This window comes from Podarcis filfolensis, assembly GCF_964270895.1.
Source record: "Podarcis filfolensis genome assembly, chromosome: 2".
NCBI classification, from domain to species: domain Eukaryota; kingdom Metazoa; phylum Chordata; class Lepidosauria; order Squamata; family Lacertidae; genus Podarcis; species Podarcis filfolensis.
Window position 1 is genome coordinate 117,919,359 of NC_139605.1, and position 17,911 is coordinate 117,937,269.

Sequence of the window (17,911 nt, forward strand, 5' to 3'; positions counted from 1 at the left end):
TTCATGCATATAAATGTGCACTTGGTGAAAATGTATCTATAGACGGTGATATTCTGAAACTAACCATTAACATGCAATTCCATTTAGAATTATTTCTCTTCGAAACCAGAGGCCTTCCTCTTGGGCATGGTGGGCCAATTGGTGTCAAGGAAAGATAGGACGTTTTTTATGTATGCTACAACAGCAGCAAGAGTTCTTTTAGCAAAGTATTGGAAGACACAAGAACTACCCACGTTGGAAGAGTGGCAGACGAAGGTGATTGACTATATGGGACTGGCCGAGATGACCGGCAGAATCCGTGATCAAGGGAGAGAGACGGTGGAAGAAGATTGGAAGAAATTTAAAGTTTACCTTAAGAACTGTTGTAAAATTAATGAGTGCTAAAATGTCATGGGTAATGTAAAACAGAATTGCAGCGATAAGTAATTGGATAGGAGGAAAAAGATCAGAAATGGTATTACAAGTATTGAAATTGGGGTTGCTGGGAAAAATTTAAAACAGGGATGCAGAAAAGGGAGGTATGGGGAAGTCATTGAAACAAGGTTTAAGAAAAAGAGGTCAAGAAATTATACGTGTTTATATGTTTGTTTGTTTATGTATTGTCTTGTATTGTTTTTTAATATGTGTTGGAAAATCAATAAAAATCTATTAAAAAAAAAATAATAGAATTATTTCTCTTCATTTCTTCCTAGGAGTGAGCTCACCAAGTGCCCCACCTCCTCCAGGCTTGGACGCTAAGAATGGAATAATCCATGATATCACCCCAACAGACTTAACTAAGGTGCAATCTTCTTTGCTCGTCTATTCAACTTAAACACTGTTGCTTGACTCTTGGTTTACTTATGTTGCTAATAAGATACATGAATCCCCCAATAAGATTCAGTTCAAAATTAAAACAATAAAATTGTGTTGTTTGGATTGCAGAAGAATCTTTTTTTTTTTTAAGAGAGCAGTGTGATAACTTGTACCCCTAGGGATATGCAAAACAGTTTCAAAGAGTACACAGCAGATTTTTATATTTTTTATTTATCATAGTAGAACTTTTATTTTGTATTATATATAATAAAGCAATACCGTATATTGCTGTAGTGCAGGCATTGCCAAACTTGGCCCTCCAGATGTTTTGAGACTACAGTTCCCATCATCCCTGACCACTGGTCCTGTTAGCTAGGGATGATAGGAGTTGTAGTCCCAAAACATCTGGAGGGCCAAGTTTGGCCATGCCTGCTGTAGAGGTATGTAGAGTGGAGCTGTAAAAGCAAATTGCTGCCTGGAAGCAGATGGCCATTATAGACTGTCTCTTGCTAGATTATTGACACATAGTCCTGGTCCATAGTGTTTTAAATGTATGGTGAATGCGCAGCCGTACACTTATGGCGTGGGCATTTTCACGGGAGAGACAGTAGGTGAGAGAAGGGTTGATGATTCCTCACTGCTTGCCAGTTCTTCCCTGCAATTGTCCTTTCTGCCCCTGTTTTACTATGACAAGTGGACTCAGATTTTCCTTGCAAGAAATATCTCTGCCCTCTCAATTTGCTGTTCTTGATCAATTGACCAGTGTGGAATGGTCAGTTAGGTAAAGGCAGGCAGATCTCTGGTTTCCTGTAACAGGAATACTTATTATGAAGGTGCAATTGTTTGTTTGTTTTTTAATGAATACATTTGATGTAAAGTCTTGATGGCTTATCTGATCCCTTGTTACCCTGCAAAAAAGAAAAAAGTCAAAGTCAGTGAAGAGGGAGTATCCCCAAAATTATGTATGAAAAGGTGGAATTAGCCAATCAAAGTTCATATATACAATATAACAGAGTGGTAGTGAGGACTTTCAAGCCGTGTGTTCAAAACAGATGTCTAAGGACAGTCTCACAATAGTCTTTCAAAAGTTTCAACAGAAGACATATTGATAGACTTTACTTTTGAAACTTTTGAGACGTCTTCTGTTATTCCTATAATTTGAATGATATCATTATTCTGTTATATATTCTCTACTAACTATTAGCCTGCATGTTGTGTTTGTATTGTTGTGTTTGGTTCTTATTGCAACACAGGGGTTTGTTTTGCATGAAAAGGAGGAGTGCCTTGTCTGGGTGGGTGAAAATGCTGGTCAAATTGTATCTCAGCCCTAGAAATTATGCCCTGTTCTTTGGAATTAGGCAGAGCTTCATTTTATGAAGAAGATTCCCACTGGAGCAGAAGCCTCAAATGTTCTCGTGGGAGAGCTGGATTTTCTTTCTCGACCGGTTATTGCCTTTGTGCGCTTATCACCAGCCGTTCTTCTCCCAGGCATGACTGAAATTCCTCTTCCTACCAGGTAAGAGTTGTTGTTACTGTTGTTTTGTTGGTGTTGTTGTTTAGTCATTTAGTCGTGTCCGATTCTTCGTGACCCCCTAGACCAGCGCATGCCAGGCCCTCCTGTCTTCCACTGCTTCCCGCAGTCTGGTCAAACCCATGCTGGTAGCTTCGAGAACACTGTCCAGGCATCTCGTCCTCTGTCGTCCCCTTCTCCTTGTGCCCTCAATCTTTCCAAACATCCGGGTCTTTTCCAGGGTGTCTTCTCTTCTCATGAAGTGGCCAAAGTATTGGAGCCTCAGCTTCACGATCTGTCCTTCCAGTGAGCACTCAGGGCTGATTTCCTTCAGAATGGATAGCTTTGATCTTCTTGCAGTCCTTGGGACTCTCAAGAGTCTCCTCCAGCACCATAATTCAAAAGCATCAATTCTTCGGTGATCAGCCTTCTTTATGGTCCAGCTCTCACTTCCATACATCACTATGTTTTGTTGGTGTTGTAGGCTTAACAACAACAACAACAACAACAATTTGTGATAATGAGAACTTGTATGCATGCCTGTAATTTGCCCAGCTGTCATTTGCATTTTTATTTTTGCAGAATTTGGAATTTTGTGCTTAATTATTATTTGTCTATGACGGGGGGGGGGGAAGCAGACTGATATTTGAGGGCAGGCATTGATATTAATAACCCCTTTATTATTAGGGAAAGGTTCCAAACTTCTGATTGAGGGACTGACCAAGTTTCCTAAATGATACCTGCCTTTCCACACTTTGAGCCAAAATTGCCAATCATTTCCCCTCTGCTTTTCTTCAAATTAGGATAATAGAAACTTGCTGATTGAGTAAAACCTCAAAAAAAAAAGAGAGAGTAGAAAGCAAGCATTTCTACAAAGCAGAAAACCTATATAAAGCAAGCATTTATGTTTTGTACTGTTATGATATATTCGGAAACAAGAGGTCTTGTGTGCTTGTGCTTGGGAGATTGAAGATGTATATTGATGCTTTATATTTACTCCAGGATATAACATTTGCTGCATAAAGTGTGGAGATGGTCTTCCTCTGGGGAACTGACCCAGATTAATTAGGAACAGCATGGGTGGCGCTGTGGGTTAAATCACAGAGCCTAGGACTTGCCAATCAGAAGGTCAGCAGTTCGAATCCCCGCGACAGGGTGAGGTCCCGTTGCTCAGTCCCTGCTCTTGCCAACCTAGCAGTTCGAAAGCACATCAAAGTGCAAGTAGATAAATAGGTACTGCTCCAGCAGGAAGGTAAACGGCGTTTCCGTGTGCTGCTCTGGCTCGCCAGAAGCGGCTTAGTCATGCTGGCCACATGACCGGGAAGTTGTACGCTGGCTCCCTCGACCAATAAAGCGAGATGAGCGCCGCAACCCCAGAGTCGGTCACGACTGGACCTAACGGTCAGGGGTCCCTTTACCCTTTACCTTTACCTTTAGCTTAGTGAGTAGGGAAATCCAGAATGTTCCTTCCCTTCTGTTCCCACTTGATATGTTTCATGCTGCTGCCATTGAAACCCTTGTTGTCACAGGACAGGAAGAAGGTGCAATGCCTGAATTGGAAGAGAGGTTGATGTCACCTCCCACCCCAACTTCCCCAAAATGAATGAGGGCCAAAGGAAGCCTGCAAGCATGAGCTAGCCCCAGTTGGCTGGGGCTGGGAGGAAAGTGAGCCTGACATTTCAGCTTGGTGCCCCAATGGGTTGGAGAGGGAACTTGACTCTGACAGTGTATATCTGGGATCCCAATCCTCTCCTCACTGTGATCATTAAACTACGGTTACCAGATTTTTTCCAATGAATCCGGGGACACTTTTTTTTTTAAGCTGAGTACTGTAGATTCCAACGTATAAGGTGACTTTTGAACCCCAGAAAATCTTCTCCAAAGTCGGGGGTCGCCTTATACGCCGGGTATGGTTGTGGCAGGTGGCGACGGCTGCGCGGGAGGCAGCCAGGCAGTGGCTGCGGGGTGGAGAGAAGAACCGGCGGCGACTCTTCCCACCCACCCCGTTCCAAGCCCTTGCCCTCTCGCTCACTTGCCCATCCTGCCACCATGGGGACTGCCGGATAGCAGGCAGCTATCCTGAAGCAGCAGCAACTGTAGCCTCCCCTTCCCGCGGCGAGGTGGAGTGTGGCTTCAGCCGGGGCTCCAAGGAGCTGGGCATAACTGCCAGAACTACCAGCCAGTAAGCATAGCCTGCTGCTTTGCTGGATGGCCGATCGGGGCTCGCTCGCCTCGCCTCAGGCTGCTGCTAGTTGGCTGCAGGCGGGGGTAGTCTTATATGGCGAGTATATCCCAAACTCTATATTTTTATAGGAAAAGTTGGGGGTTGTCTAATATGCCCAGTCGCCTAATATGCCGGAATCTATGGTAGCAACAGGGAGTCAGTTGTGGGGATGGTGAGGCAAAAGACCCTGGGCCCAAGCATACATGCATATTGTATAAAGGTGCAAAGCCCTTCTTTTGCACCCTGTGAAACATAAATGCGCAGAGTTTTTTTTTAAAATGGGCAATGGTGCATCGCCCGCCCATGACTCCTGAACCTCCTGAATCTGTCAAAACAAAGGGGGAAGGGGGCAGGAGATCTGCACCACTGGACACCCCTGGTTCCCCTTCGGCAGTGGCGGCGGCAGCGAGCAGCTCCCGAAGCCAGCCAGAGCCAACTGTGCTACCAGGCTGGCTCCGAGCTGCTGAGGCTGCCACTGCCACGTTTCCCGGGGACAGATTTGCAAATCTGGGGATATTCTGGGGACAGAATTTGTCCGGGGACGGATTTGCAAATCCGGGGACTGTCCCTGGGAACCGGGGACGTCTGGTAACCCTACATTAAACTGCATCACAGCATCATGGATGTAGGTGGTTGGGAGGTCATGGAAGACAGGCTTCATCTGAGCCCAGTTTCTCTTCCCATACTTGTGAAATGTTACATGTTGATACTTGGCTTAAAGCAGGCATCCCCAAACTTGGTCCTCCAGCTGTTTTGGGACTACAATTCCCATCATCCCTAGCTAACAGGACTAGTGGTCAGGGATGATGGGAATTGTAGTCCCAAAACATCTGGAGGGCCGAGTTTGGGGATGCCTGCCTTAAAGGAATGTTAACTTCTCAAAGCCTTAAAAAACGTCTGCCCCATTTCCCCCCCCTCTCCCTAGGTTCATGTTTATCTTGCTGGGTCCATTAGGGAAAGGACAACAGTATCATGAGATTGGAAGGTCAATGGCTACCCTCATGACTGATGAGGTACAGTAAAATACAATATATATTTTCACTCCTTTTGTTTGCATTGCTTTGCCTTTCTGCCATAATTCGAGCTTCAGGAAGAATGACACAATGATAAGAGAATAGGAATGCAAAACTGTTGCTAGAAATATGAGACATTTTGCTCAGGCTGCTACCCATTTTGTGAAATTCAATTTTTAAAACAATAAAGAAGCAGATACATTAACATTATACATTAGAATACCTTGTTACCTATTTTTCAGGACAAACAAACCAATAGCTGAGATTGCAAATTATTTATCTGGCAAAACATCATGCAAATTTCATATGGCTTTGTTGTTGTTGTATGTAATGTAACAGACTGATGGCTTTGTCGTGATCTCCTGCCTACAGATTTTCCATGATGTTGCTTATAAAGCTAGGAACCGTAACGACCTTTTAGCTGGGATTGATGAATTTCTAGATCAGGCGACGGTGCTACCACCTGGAGAATGGGATCCATCAATTAGAATTGAGCCACCAAAAAATCTCCCTTCCCAGGTAAATAATGACTTTCTTCTCCAGTACACTAGAACATGATGGCTGTGTTTTTGGAAGTGATGCCCTTGGACTCCGTAGGTTGGTCCCTTGATTAGGTGGACAGCGTTAATAGTGTAATCAAAACCATGTTACATTTTAAGGCTTTCCACCTGTTTGTCCACACCAAGGCCCTGAAGGAGAGTCTGTTCAGCCTTTTTGGAACATTGAACTATAGGGGAAAGGCCCATGTTGTCTCTCATATGCTATTGCACATGATGTACAGGATTTGGCTTTTGGTACCTTTGTTGTAAACATCACTTTTTGAGAGTTTGTCCAATGGAAACAAATGACCTGCTGCAGGCTGAAATAAAATGGAACTAGTATGGATGGGGCTTTTTTCCTGTCCACCATGAACTGAAATAATTGAGAGCATCTGGCTTTGTCTAACCCTTTTGTCTGGAAGGAGTTGTACTATCGGTGACCTGCCAAGCTGAATGCAGCTCACCAGCCATGTAGCCTGTTAGAGGCTCAGTAATCATCTTCTTCTTCTTCTTCTTCTTCTTCTTCTTCTTCTTCTTCTTCTTCTTCTTCTTCTTCCCTGACTGTCTAGACCAGGTTTCCTCAACATCGGCCCTCCAGTTGTTTTGAGACTACAATTCCCAGCATCCCTGACCACTGCTCCTGCTAGCTAGGGATCATGGGAGTTGTAGGCCAAAAACATCTGGAGGGCCGAGGTTGAGGAAGCCTGGTCTAGACTGCTAATGCACTTGTCAGACCAGAATACACGGAGTTGAGTTGGAGCGTTCACATATTATGGTGGAAGAATGTGGCCGACTTGGCTCACGTTTGTAGTCTTTTGTTGCAAATTTGCGACTCCATCACCCAAATATATCTTTCGATGATTTCAATCGTTCTCCCTTGCTGATCTTTTGCCTAGAACCCCATCTCATTTCCTTCTTTCAAATTCCATCTCAAAGCACCTTGATTCCCACCCTACAGAAATTATGCACAAAGATAATGAACCCATTGGGTGATTGCTTCAGTGTCAGGACAGAGGACAGCCTGCCATAAATATAGCATGCCTTCATAGGCATTATACTGATTGACTCAATCCACTGTCTATTGCTTCTTTCTTTCCTTATTTTCACTTTCTTAGTTCCATTCAAGCCCAAATGCTGTTTTCATGTCTGGATTGGCTCCAGTTACTTTCACTCAGTTAATGAACTATTCCTTGATTCCTTGGATAGAAATTAATGGGATTGTTCATAATGTTCCCACTTTATTAGGAAAAGAGAAAGTTACAGGGAACATCAGGAGCCCCTAATGGAAGCATTAGCCAAGAGGACGCAGAAGATGACCATGGTGGGCCAGAACTTAAGCGAACGGGAAGGTACGTTCTAGGTGCCTCAAATGGTTTCTGCTAAAGGCCACCTTCCCTCTTCCATAGCACTAGAGCTTGCAGAGTGTTTATGGTCATCCAACAAAACTGGCAGTAGATTCAAGGCAGACAAAATAAACCACAATTCTTCACATGAAGTATGACCTTCACTGCCACACAAGTTGGTGATGCACAAGTACAACTTCTGTTTTTGAAACATTGGTCCAGGTGGCTTTCATAGCATGAAGGGCCCTAGTCAGAAGGCTAGTTAGAAGTATTAAGTGACCCAGCAGTAAACCTCATTACTTTTTTATAGTGGAGATTCAGAAGTCCAAATGATTCTAGCAAGTGCAGATGCCCATTTATAAGTAATGCCCAAATTAGCCACAATTCAGGCCCTCGTTTTGTGAATTGGTCATCTGGTTGCCAATAGACAACAATTTTATAGAGGATTAAGGTGGTGTGATGAAGATATCATCCTCCACTATCTGCATGTGTGTGAAAACACACCCACACCCACACCTTTCACCCCACACTCATTTGGGGTGAAATAAGATTTCTGCAGAACCTGACATGATAATTGGATGAGCACGACTAACACTACAATCATACTACTTTCAACTATGCCTCTGTCCCTCTTTTGTTAACTCCCCTGTGGAAATCAAATGATGTGTCTGCCCACCTTTTTCTTGTTGATCTCCCTGTATTTTCTTTGCAGGCTCTTTGGTGGCTTGATCTTGGATGTGAAACGGAAGGTTCCTTGGTACTGGAGCGACTATAAAGATGCTATGAGTTTGCAGTGCTTAGCTTCCTTCCTCTTCCTGTACTGTGCCTGCATGTCTCCTGTGATCACCTTTGGGGGGTTGCTTGGAGAAGCAACAGAGGGAGAAATAGTAAGAAAGTTCCCCCCTCTCCTTTCATGTGTTATGAATAATTCCTAGGTAGCATTGCAAAAAAGCAGCAAGCATTTAACTTAACTGCTGCTCTTCTACATTTCAGGTTTGTGTGCTATTCAGCATTAATATAGAGCCAATGTTTTTATCTCACTGTGACAGACTTCATCACTCAATTTGTGTGGCCAGTGACACATCTCTGAAGTTATGGAATTTTAAACCCCCAGGAGAATGTGGCCTTCAGATGTTCATTTGTTATAGAAGACACATTCTCCATAATCTCTTTTAGAACAGAGGGTGAGGGTATGTACCGTATTTTTCGCTCTATAGGATGCACTTTTTCCCCTCCCAAAATGAAGGGGAAATGTGTGTGCGTCCTATGGAGTGAATGCAGGCTCCTTGGCTTCAGTGATAGCAACGGGAAGCCTCCAAAACGCAGAGGGAGCTCTCCCTCCGTGCTCCGGAGCCTTCGCGTTGCTTTCACTCTCCAGGCTTCAGGCTGCTATCCGCAAGCCTTCGGAGCACAGCAGGAGTTCCCCCCATGCTCCGAAGGCTTGTGGATAGCAGCCTGCAGCCTGAAGCCCGGGGAGCGCAGCGCCAACTCCCGCTGCACTCCCCGGTCTTCAGGCAGCTACCCTCAAGCCTTCGGAGCACGCACCCAACCCCGCAAGCTCTGGGAGCAGCAACAAGGATGCACACAACCTTGCCGCCGCTCCCGGATTGTTCTGGGGGCTGGGGTCGGGGGAAGCTCAGGCTTCCCCCGCCCCAGCCCCGCTGCTAAAAATGAAGCCAAGACAGCGAGCGGGATCCATCCCGCTTGCGGTCTTGGCTCCTTTGCTATTTGGGGCTGGGGGGGGGGAATAATTTCCCCCCCTTTATTCCCCCCCTAAAAACTAGGCACACCCTATAGTCTGGTGCGCCCTATGGAGCAAAAAATACGGTACTTAGGATTCCTCACCTTGACAGATGGCCTCTGAACACTTTTCAGTCAGAAAATGCTCAGTGGTTGGACTTCCTTTTTAATTGATTTACTAGACTTATAGACAGAATGCAATACTTAAAGGACATTCATGAGTCTGAATATAAATTAAAGGGTGACAGCTATTCGGGAGTAAGTTGATCCATAATAATAAGGAGTGTGAGAAATAACCTGCCACTGCAGAAAGCAGAGGCTGAGGGCTATTGAACCTGAAAACTGGTGCCATTTGAAATTGCTTCCTGAGCTATCTATCTCCACACAGTTAGCCTATTTGTAGGGAAAGGGTGATTTTTCTTTATACTGCTGCAACTCCCCCACTCACCACAAACTCTGCTAAAAGAAATATGTGGTGGTGATGAGACAATCAAACAATCATTGCTAAGAGAATGTCGAAGAAGGCAAAACATGGAGGCTGTTCTATAGGTATCAGAATCTCTGAAAGTTCTAACTTCGCCTCCGCTGTAGAATCTGGAGTTAGTCAGGTGAGCTGAATGGACCAATAGTCTAACTCAACATGGCCACCCTTCTGTTTTTACCTGTTCATACCTGCAGAGTGCAATAGAATCCTTGCTTGGAGCCTCAATGACCGGGGTGGTGTATTCCCTCTTTGCTGGTCAGCCTCTCACCATCTTGGGAAGTACTGGGCCGGTACTGGTCTTCGAGAAGATTTTATTCAAATTCTGCAAGTAAGGCTGTGTGCTCTCTTAAGGGGCAAACAATTTTTATAGTTTGACAAAAGGACGTGGAAGAGAGACAGAGACAGAGAGAGGGTGGTCGGTTGGTCTGGTGAATGAACCTAATGTTTCTCCCCTTACCCCACTTCCCTGCTTTGGTGTGATCTGGGGCTAATCATGATGCATAGCAAGCCAGGGGGGCAAGTGATGTGGGAAATGGAAAATGGCAACCTGCCATGATTTTGCTTCTCATGATTTGCTATGTTGTTCCCTAAGTTTTATGTTGTGAGTTGCCCTGATATCTGTGAATGAATTTAATAAAATAAAAATAATAAAAATAACTGGAGAGGGACAATGCCCCCCTCCTCTTTACTCTCACAGAAATGGTTGAATGCCATCAACCAAGATTCTGAACATTGGAAGTTCAATTATTTAATTAAATTAATTTCTTTCCAGTCCTTCATCATACAATGTGGTCCACATCCAGTGGAAAAGACACATGGGGAGAGCCCTACCCACATGGCGTTGGGCCTCTAAACTTTAAAAAAGTGGCAGAAGATAAAGCGATGTCATCTGTGATTAAAAGGGTTCATTGTGGCTGGAGATAATATTTATGACTGTGTGTAATCAGTAGTTGAATTCAACTGGACTTAACCGTCCAGGGATCCTTTACCTTTACCGTTTAAGGATGGTAGAGTTTGGCCACAAAGCAAAACAGAGTCAATAGCATTTTAGGATCATTTACTTAACTCTATATTGCATTGCAGCTTTTTTCTGTTCTGATTATGGGTTTGAATTAAATACGTTCTGCAATGGAGAGAGTCTAAATTGGTCTTCTTCTTCTTTTTTGCAGAGACTATGACCTAAATTATCTCTCTCTACGAACTTGCATTGGCCTGTGGACTACATTCATGTGCGTCCTCCTTGTAGCAACTGATGCCAGCTGCCTTGTGTGCCACATAACTCGCTTTACAGAAGAAGCGTTTGCCTCTTTGATCTGCATCATTTTCATCTATGAGTCTCTAGAGAAACTGATTAAGTTGGGGAGAACCTACCCATTTCATATGCACACTGATCTTGATCAACTGAGCTTGTATTAGTGAGTTGCTGTTGCTCTTCTTGTTTAAATGTAGCCTATTGATTTTTCTTTCGGTTTGTTTGAATTCACTGAGTGCTCTGAGAATGTCTGCTGCACAGAACTGGGAAGCAAAGGAATTGCCCCAGCAATGGTTAAGCAAGTGCTAGTGCATGATAGATTCACTGAAATGAACACGCTATAATAAAAATACATCTAGGTATATCAGCCCATTCATATATTGGAGGCAGTGGAGGAAATAATTTTAGTTGGATGGAGCTCATTTAGTAAAGAAGATAACAGAGGTCATTCAAAGGATTTTTATGCTGTACAGTTACACATATACACAGACCCACACTTTCTCTCTCTGGTATGGATATTGGCATTTTCAATTTATAAAGGTTAATTTATAAGCCTTTTGGGCACTTATTAGCCATGGCCCATACTGTAGCATAGGGTGCATTCCTTGACCTATTTCTCAAGGGGGTTGTTGTGTATGCTGTTTATTTAATGGTTGCTATATCTGCCAGCACATCTGTTCCAGGTGGAGTCTGCTGCAGCTTCTTCTTCTTCTTCTTCTTCTTCTTCTTCTTCTTCTTCTTCTTCTTCTTCTTGTTATTTTCATACCCGCCCATCTAGCTGGGTTGCCCCAGCCATTCTGTGCTGCTTCCAACAAATATAAAAACATAATAAAACATCAAACATTAAAAACTTTCTGATACAGGGCTGCCTTCAGATGTCTTCTAACAGTTGTATAGTTAATTATTTCCTTGACAACTGATGGGAGGGCGTTCCACAGGGCGGGTACCACTACCGAGAAGGCCCTCTGCCTGGTTCCCTGTAAACTCACTTCTCACAGTGAGGGAACTGCCAGAAGGCCCTTGGCGCTGGACCTCAGTGTCCAGGCTGAACAATGGGGGTGGAGACACTCCTTCAGGTCTACTGGGCCTTTGAGGTCATTTAAGGCTTTAAAGGTCAGCACCAACACTTTGAATTGTGCTACCCATACTGTGGCATAGGGTGCATTCCTCAACCTATTTCTTAAGGGGGTTCTTGTGTGTCTCATTTATTTACTGATTGCTATACCTGCCAGAACTTCTGTTGCAGGTGGAGTCTGCAGGGAGGATCAAGAAAGTGAAACTACAGTTCAGACAGGGAATTAGGACCATGGACAGCTCCAGATTCTGGCTGCATATAGGCAGTAGCCATGACCAGGCAGACTAGAATATCGCTCCAGCAATGGCCTGGAGCTAACGGAAGCTTCGTACAGTGGACACGCGGGTTGCGATTCGGTGCTTATGCACATGCGCAAAGTGCGATTTTAGCGCTTCTGCGCATGCGCGACCGCCGAAACCCGGAAGTAACCTGTTCCGGTACTTCTGGGTTTCGGCGGTCCGTAACCTGAAAAAACGCAACCTGAAGCGTGTGTAACCCAAGGTATGACTGTAGTAATGAGGAACTACCGGTGTGTAAAGTGGTCACGTGATCCATCCAGGCATGGAAGTAAAGTCGAAGAGGGAAGGCAGGGCCACCAGTTCAGACCATGTAGTTAAAGGCAGCTCTGTTGAGTTTCTCCTCTCATGAAGGATTTGGGCAGAACAAAGTCTCAATTGTGGGAATGATTCCCAAGTAAATGTTTTCCGAATGGAGGTACTTACCACAAATGGAACAATATGGTTTTTGTGTTTCCCCCCACTCCATCCCAAATGGATATGCCATTTTGCTTTGGGATGTAAACAAGGCTGTCTTTTGAGACATTCTCAGTGTGCTTTATTAACCCTTTCCTTTGCCTGTCAGCTGCAGGTGTTCAGCCCCAGCAAATCCCAGCAATGAGACCCTGAAGTACTGGAAAGAAAACAACATCATTCCTTCAGCTGTCACATGGGCTAATCTCACAGTCTCCGTAAGTCTCTGGTCTTTGCAAAAAAAAACCTCCCCATTGGAGATGGGTTGATGTCTATAGCACAGCATTACCAATTATTTAGATCAGCAATTTATTAAACCAATAATATTAGCACATTTTCTTTTTTACATGTGTACCCTTAAAATTCTTGTCTACAATTACTATGATCCTGCCTTTTCCAAGGAACTTCATGGCTTTGTGCTGATTTGAAATTAGGCTTCTCTGATCCTTGTCTGACACTCCCACTAATGCACTACATCAGGCTTCCCCAACCTTCGGCCCTCCAGATGTTTTGGACTACAGTTCCCATCATCCCTGACCACTGGTCCTGTTAGCTAGGGATCGTGGGAGTTGTAGGCCAAAACATCTGGAGGGGATGCCTGCACTACATTAGCTTTCAGTGGGTTGCAGCAGAACTGTTGTAGTGAAATATGTACAGTGGTACCTCGGTTTACGAACTTAATCCGTTCCGGAAGTCTGTTCTTAAACCAAAACCATTCTTAAACCATGGTGCGCTTTCTCTAATGAGGCCTCCCACCGCCAGTGCCCTTCCACCGTTCAGATTCCGTTCTTAGACTGAGGTAAAGTTCGCAAACTGGGACACTACTTCTGGTTTTGCGGAGTTCGTAAACTGAATCGTTTGTAAACAGGACTTAAACTGAGGTACCACTGTATTTGCAAAAAATATATATATGGAAACATAGCATTTTAAAAATAAAAAGCATGTTCATTCATTGCTGGAGAAGAACTGTTTGAGAAAAAAATGGTTTTGGCTTTTTGTTCACATATTACTGACAAGCCAATTAAGTTTGATGAACTGCTGACAGAACCTGTCTGAACCTTGTTTAAGCCACTGTTTTATTTATTTGTTTCAACAATTTCCAACCTATGTTAGTCAGTTTGGTTTATTGTGTTTAGCAAGCAGCCTTCACACACATAAAATAATAATAATAACAACAGGGACTGCTACTAATAATGGCATACGTTTCTACTCCCTGGCCCCTAATGGATAAATCACTTCCCGTTCCCCCCTCAAGTTTTGTTACACAAATCTGTAAAGCCTTAACAAGAAATTTAAATGTTCTAAAGGATATACAGTGGTACCTTGGGTTATATACGCTTCAGGTTACATACGCTTCAGGTTACAGACTCCGCTAACCCAGAAATATTACCTCGGGTTAAGAACTTTGCTACAGGATGAGAACAGAAATCGTGCAGCAGCAGTGGGAGGCCCCATTAGCTAAAGTGGTGCTTCAGGTTAAGAACAGTTTCAGGTTAAGAACGGACCTCCGGAACGAATTAAGTACTTAAGATGAGGTACCACTGTATATCTCTCAACACCTGACAGCAAAAAACAGGTCTTTGAAAGAGACGACCTTCCCTTCTGCGATCTTGGCAATGGGCATAGCGATGCCTTCTATTGATACAGAGTTGCAGCCGCAAATTCTATCCTTCTTAGGAACTCCTTTATGTCGGCCATTCCAGTCTGCTAATGGAACGACATTTAGTCTTGCCTGTGTGAAGGCTATCCTCATTTTAACATTTGGTAAATCTGCCAGATATCTCGGCAGGGATGGGTGCAATGGGATAAAAGAAGCATAAAATTTATTCGATTGATAGATGTTGATCTCAACCACTTGAGATTGCATCTCAGCGTCTCCCAGCCTTTGGAGCATTATTTAGCTCTCTCAAGAAAGGGGGCAGAGAGTCCCAAGCTTGTGGCAGCAAGCTGAATTTCACGTTTCCACAAGTTGGGAGCCATACCTTCAAAAGTTTTCATGAAAGATTCTGATATCTGCTTTAAAATAGTTTTTAATTCCAAAAGCAGAGCTGGTCTAATGGGCTTTAATGGGCATTACACCCAGTTCTGCACGGAGTAGTGCTATTTTTGTAGAAATAGGGACTGACAGGAGCGCGAATAATTATTTTGAGCTCTCTGCAGTGAGTCTAAATTGGCCATGGCCCACATTGGTGCTTCATGTAACAACTTTGGCAATGCTCTGGTCTTATAAAGTTCTAAAGTGGGCTGAACCAAGTTGCCCCCTTTTGTACGGTGGAATCGTAATAGTCCATTTAAAGTTCTAAGAGCTAATAGTGTGCTTGATTGGACCTATGCAGACTATTTGCCTGCTCATACAACAGTTTTAATATTTGGGAAGGGCTCGTCTTTTGGAAGAGCTGTTGTGGGCTACTCTACTGGTTCTCTGGCATCTAGCTCTAATGCTTAAGACGTGTCCACACCAGTGTTCCTTATTATATTTAATGTCCTCACCCTTCCCTTGCCCTTACTTTTTTAAAGTAAGTATCTGAACCATTACATACTTGATCATGGCCCAACTTTATCACGGTATTAAATGCCGAACATGTTCTGCACATTTAAGATTGTGGGCTTGGGATTCTCCCACGCAAGCAATGTTGAATTTGCATAACAGCATCCATGCACCCACAGGCTGTTCTGTTGAATAGTATCACATTTAGCCCAAATGGAGACTTTATTTCAACCTCATTTTGCCCATTCTTACCTGGTAGGGATTGCCAACCTATGTCCACCTTGATTGTTGGACTACAGCTCCCACAATCCTTGGCCCTTGGCAATGATGGTTGAGGATGAGTGGAGTTGGGAGTCCAGCAATCTGGAGAGCCACATCTCCCCCCCCCTGCTGCAAGTTTAGTATTCAAATTGAGCAGCCCTAATTTATTCAAGGGGATACGGGTGGCGCTGTGGGTTAAACCACTGAGCCTAGGGCTTGCCAATCAGAAGGTTGGCAGTTCGAGTCCCCGTGACGGGGTGAGCTCCCGTTGCTCGGTCCCAGCTCCTGCCCACCTAGCAGTTCAAAAGCACGTCAAGTGCAAGTAGATAAATAGGTACCACTCCAGCGGGAAGGTAAACGGCGTTTCCGTGCGCTGCTCTGGTTCACCAGAAGCGGCATAGTCATGCTGGCCACATGACCTGGAAGTTGTACGCTGGCTCCCTCGGCCAATAAAGCGAGATGAGCGCTGCAACCCCAGAGTCAGCCACGACTGGACCTAACAGTCAGGGGTCCCTTTACCTTTACCTTTAATTTATTCAAATGTTCATTGCATCTAATAATCACTGATGTTACCATGCCTGCTGCCTGGGCTTTCTTTTCAATGCTTTGATTACACTTGTTTGTTCAGAAATGCCGGAAGATGCTTGGAGAATTCACAGGACCTTCATGTGGCGTTGATGGCCCTTTCACCCCGGATGTTCATTTCTGGTGCTGCATTTTGTTTTTTACCACCTTTATCCTGTCGAGTACGCTGAAGAAATTTAAGACCAGTAGCTATTTCCCCAAAAAAGTAAGTAGATAGCAGCAGTGAGCACAGCAAATTCAAACCCTGACAAATGTATGCTGTCTACCCTGTGTAACAATGACTGGCTGAATTACCGTATTTTTCGCTCTATAGGACGCACTTTTCCCCCTCCAAAAATGAAGGGGAAATATGTGTGCATCCTATGGGGTGAATGCAGGCTTTCGCTGAAGCCTGCAGAGCGAGAGGGGTCGGTGCGCACCGACCCCTCTCGCTCTCCAGGCTTCAGGAAGCTATCTGCAAGCCTTGGGAGCTCGGCAGGAGTGCCCGCTGGGCTCCCCAGGCTTGCAGATAGCAGCCTGCATCCCGAAGCCTGGGGCGCGCTGCGCAGCGTGCCCCGGGCTTCGGGCAGATATCCGCAAGCCTGGGGAGCCCGGCAGGAGTTCCTGCCGGGCTCCCTAGGCTTGCAGATAGCAGCCTCCAAACCCGACCTGGTTTGGAGGCTGGCGGTGGGGAAAGCAGCGCTTCTCCCCACTGCCAGCCCCACAAGCTCGGGAGACAGCGGGGAGGTGGAGTGCCGCCTTCCTGCTGTTCCCTAACCTGGTCTTTGGGGCTCGTAGAGGAGGAAAGCAGCGCCCCCCTGCCAGCCCCAAAGAGCAGGTCGAAAGGAACCCAAAGCCTCCAGAGGCTTTTGGTGAACACACCTTGAACGCACAGATCGCACCTTGACTTAGAGGGGGAGAATAAGAAAAAAAAACATTTTTTTCCCTGTTCTCCCCCTCCTATGGTCCAGTGTGTCCTATGGTCCGGTGCGTCCAATAGAGCGAAAAATACGGTATTTTTCTCTGTGCTGCATAATTACCACATTACCCTGGTCACATGAACAGGCTGGATTTTTTTTGGGGGGGGAGGACTTTCTGCTTATCTTCACCTCTACCCTATGGGGTAAATTAAGGCACCTGACATTTACCATGGGGAGGGCCAAAAGGTGTTTGTGGCCAGCATCTGGAGCAATGGCAAAGGAGAGACATTGCTTCTGTCTCTTTCACAATGGCAGAGTACAGAGTTATAGTAGATACAATAAGCAGCAGCAGGTGAGGGTCAGGTATCAGGGAGGGGCAAAGTTAGGGTTGCCATATGACGAAGAGCAAAAAAGAGGACACATTTGCCAACTTCTACTTTTAGCTATGGGTCGCTATGGCGACTCTCATTTTACATACCCATGAGAAAGAGGGTGTGTCCTGGAAAAAGGGGACATGTGACAGAGTGGCAGTGAGGTTGGCATTCTGCAAACAAGCAGGCAGAGCCAATCCAGTGCTCTTGCTGGTGTGTTTGCACCATGATGACCTTGCCACTGCCTCCCCTCCTCTTCTATTTCCTGGTCAGCGACAGAAATTTGACTGATAGGAGACCAGGTGAACAGAGGCACCTCACCTCACTATGCCATTTGCTACTGAGTGCAGAGACTTTGGGCTGCATGAAGGAAATAATGAACTAAACGAGACATTTTACTTGCTTGGGTTATGTGCTCAGCTTTTACCTGCATTTTGAGTTGTAATCTGGATTCCATTAGACAAAGCGTTTTCTGTGAATGTTACCCCACCTAGGCTGGTATTGTAACCTCCCCATCTGCTTTTGCAGTATGTGGCTTGGCCCTCCTGCTTTTAGGGCATTTTTGAGCATCCACCTAGTCTTG

General features: G+C 44.9%; 1 protein-coding gene across 4 annotated transcripts in view; it reads left to right on the plus strand.

The window, feature by feature from the left end:
- The window catches only part of SLC4A8 (solute carrier family 4 member 8), a 61,168-nt gene that overhangs the window by 27,509 nt on the left and 15,748 nt on the right, over positions 1-17,911 (plus strand). For all 4 annotated transcript variants that reach the window (XR_014544574.1, XM_083599187.1, XM_083599189.1 and 1 more), the window contains exons 7-16: positions 693-781; positions 2,154-2,311; positions 5,455-5,542; positions 5,915-6,061; positions 7,327-7,430; positions 8,137-8,311; positions 9,843-9,976; positions 10,818-11,063; positions 12,837-12,942; positions 16,102-16,263. Coding sequence is in view for 3 of the 4 variants with exons in the window: in XM_083599187.1 (XP_083455313.1) it covers positions 693-781; positions 2,154-2,311; positions 5,455-5,542; positions 5,915-6,061; positions 7,327-7,430; positions 8,137-8,311; positions 9,843-9,976; positions 10,818-11,063; positions 12,837-12,942; positions 16,102-16,263 (1,409 nt within the window). In the remaining variant the exon portion in view is untranslated. The remainder of the gene's footprint in view (positions 1-692; positions 782-2,153; positions 2,312-5,454; positions 5,543-5,914; positions 6,062-7,326; positions 7,431-8,136; positions 8,312-9,842; positions 9,977-10,817; positions 11,064-12,836; positions 12,943-16,101; positions 16,264-17,911) is intronic.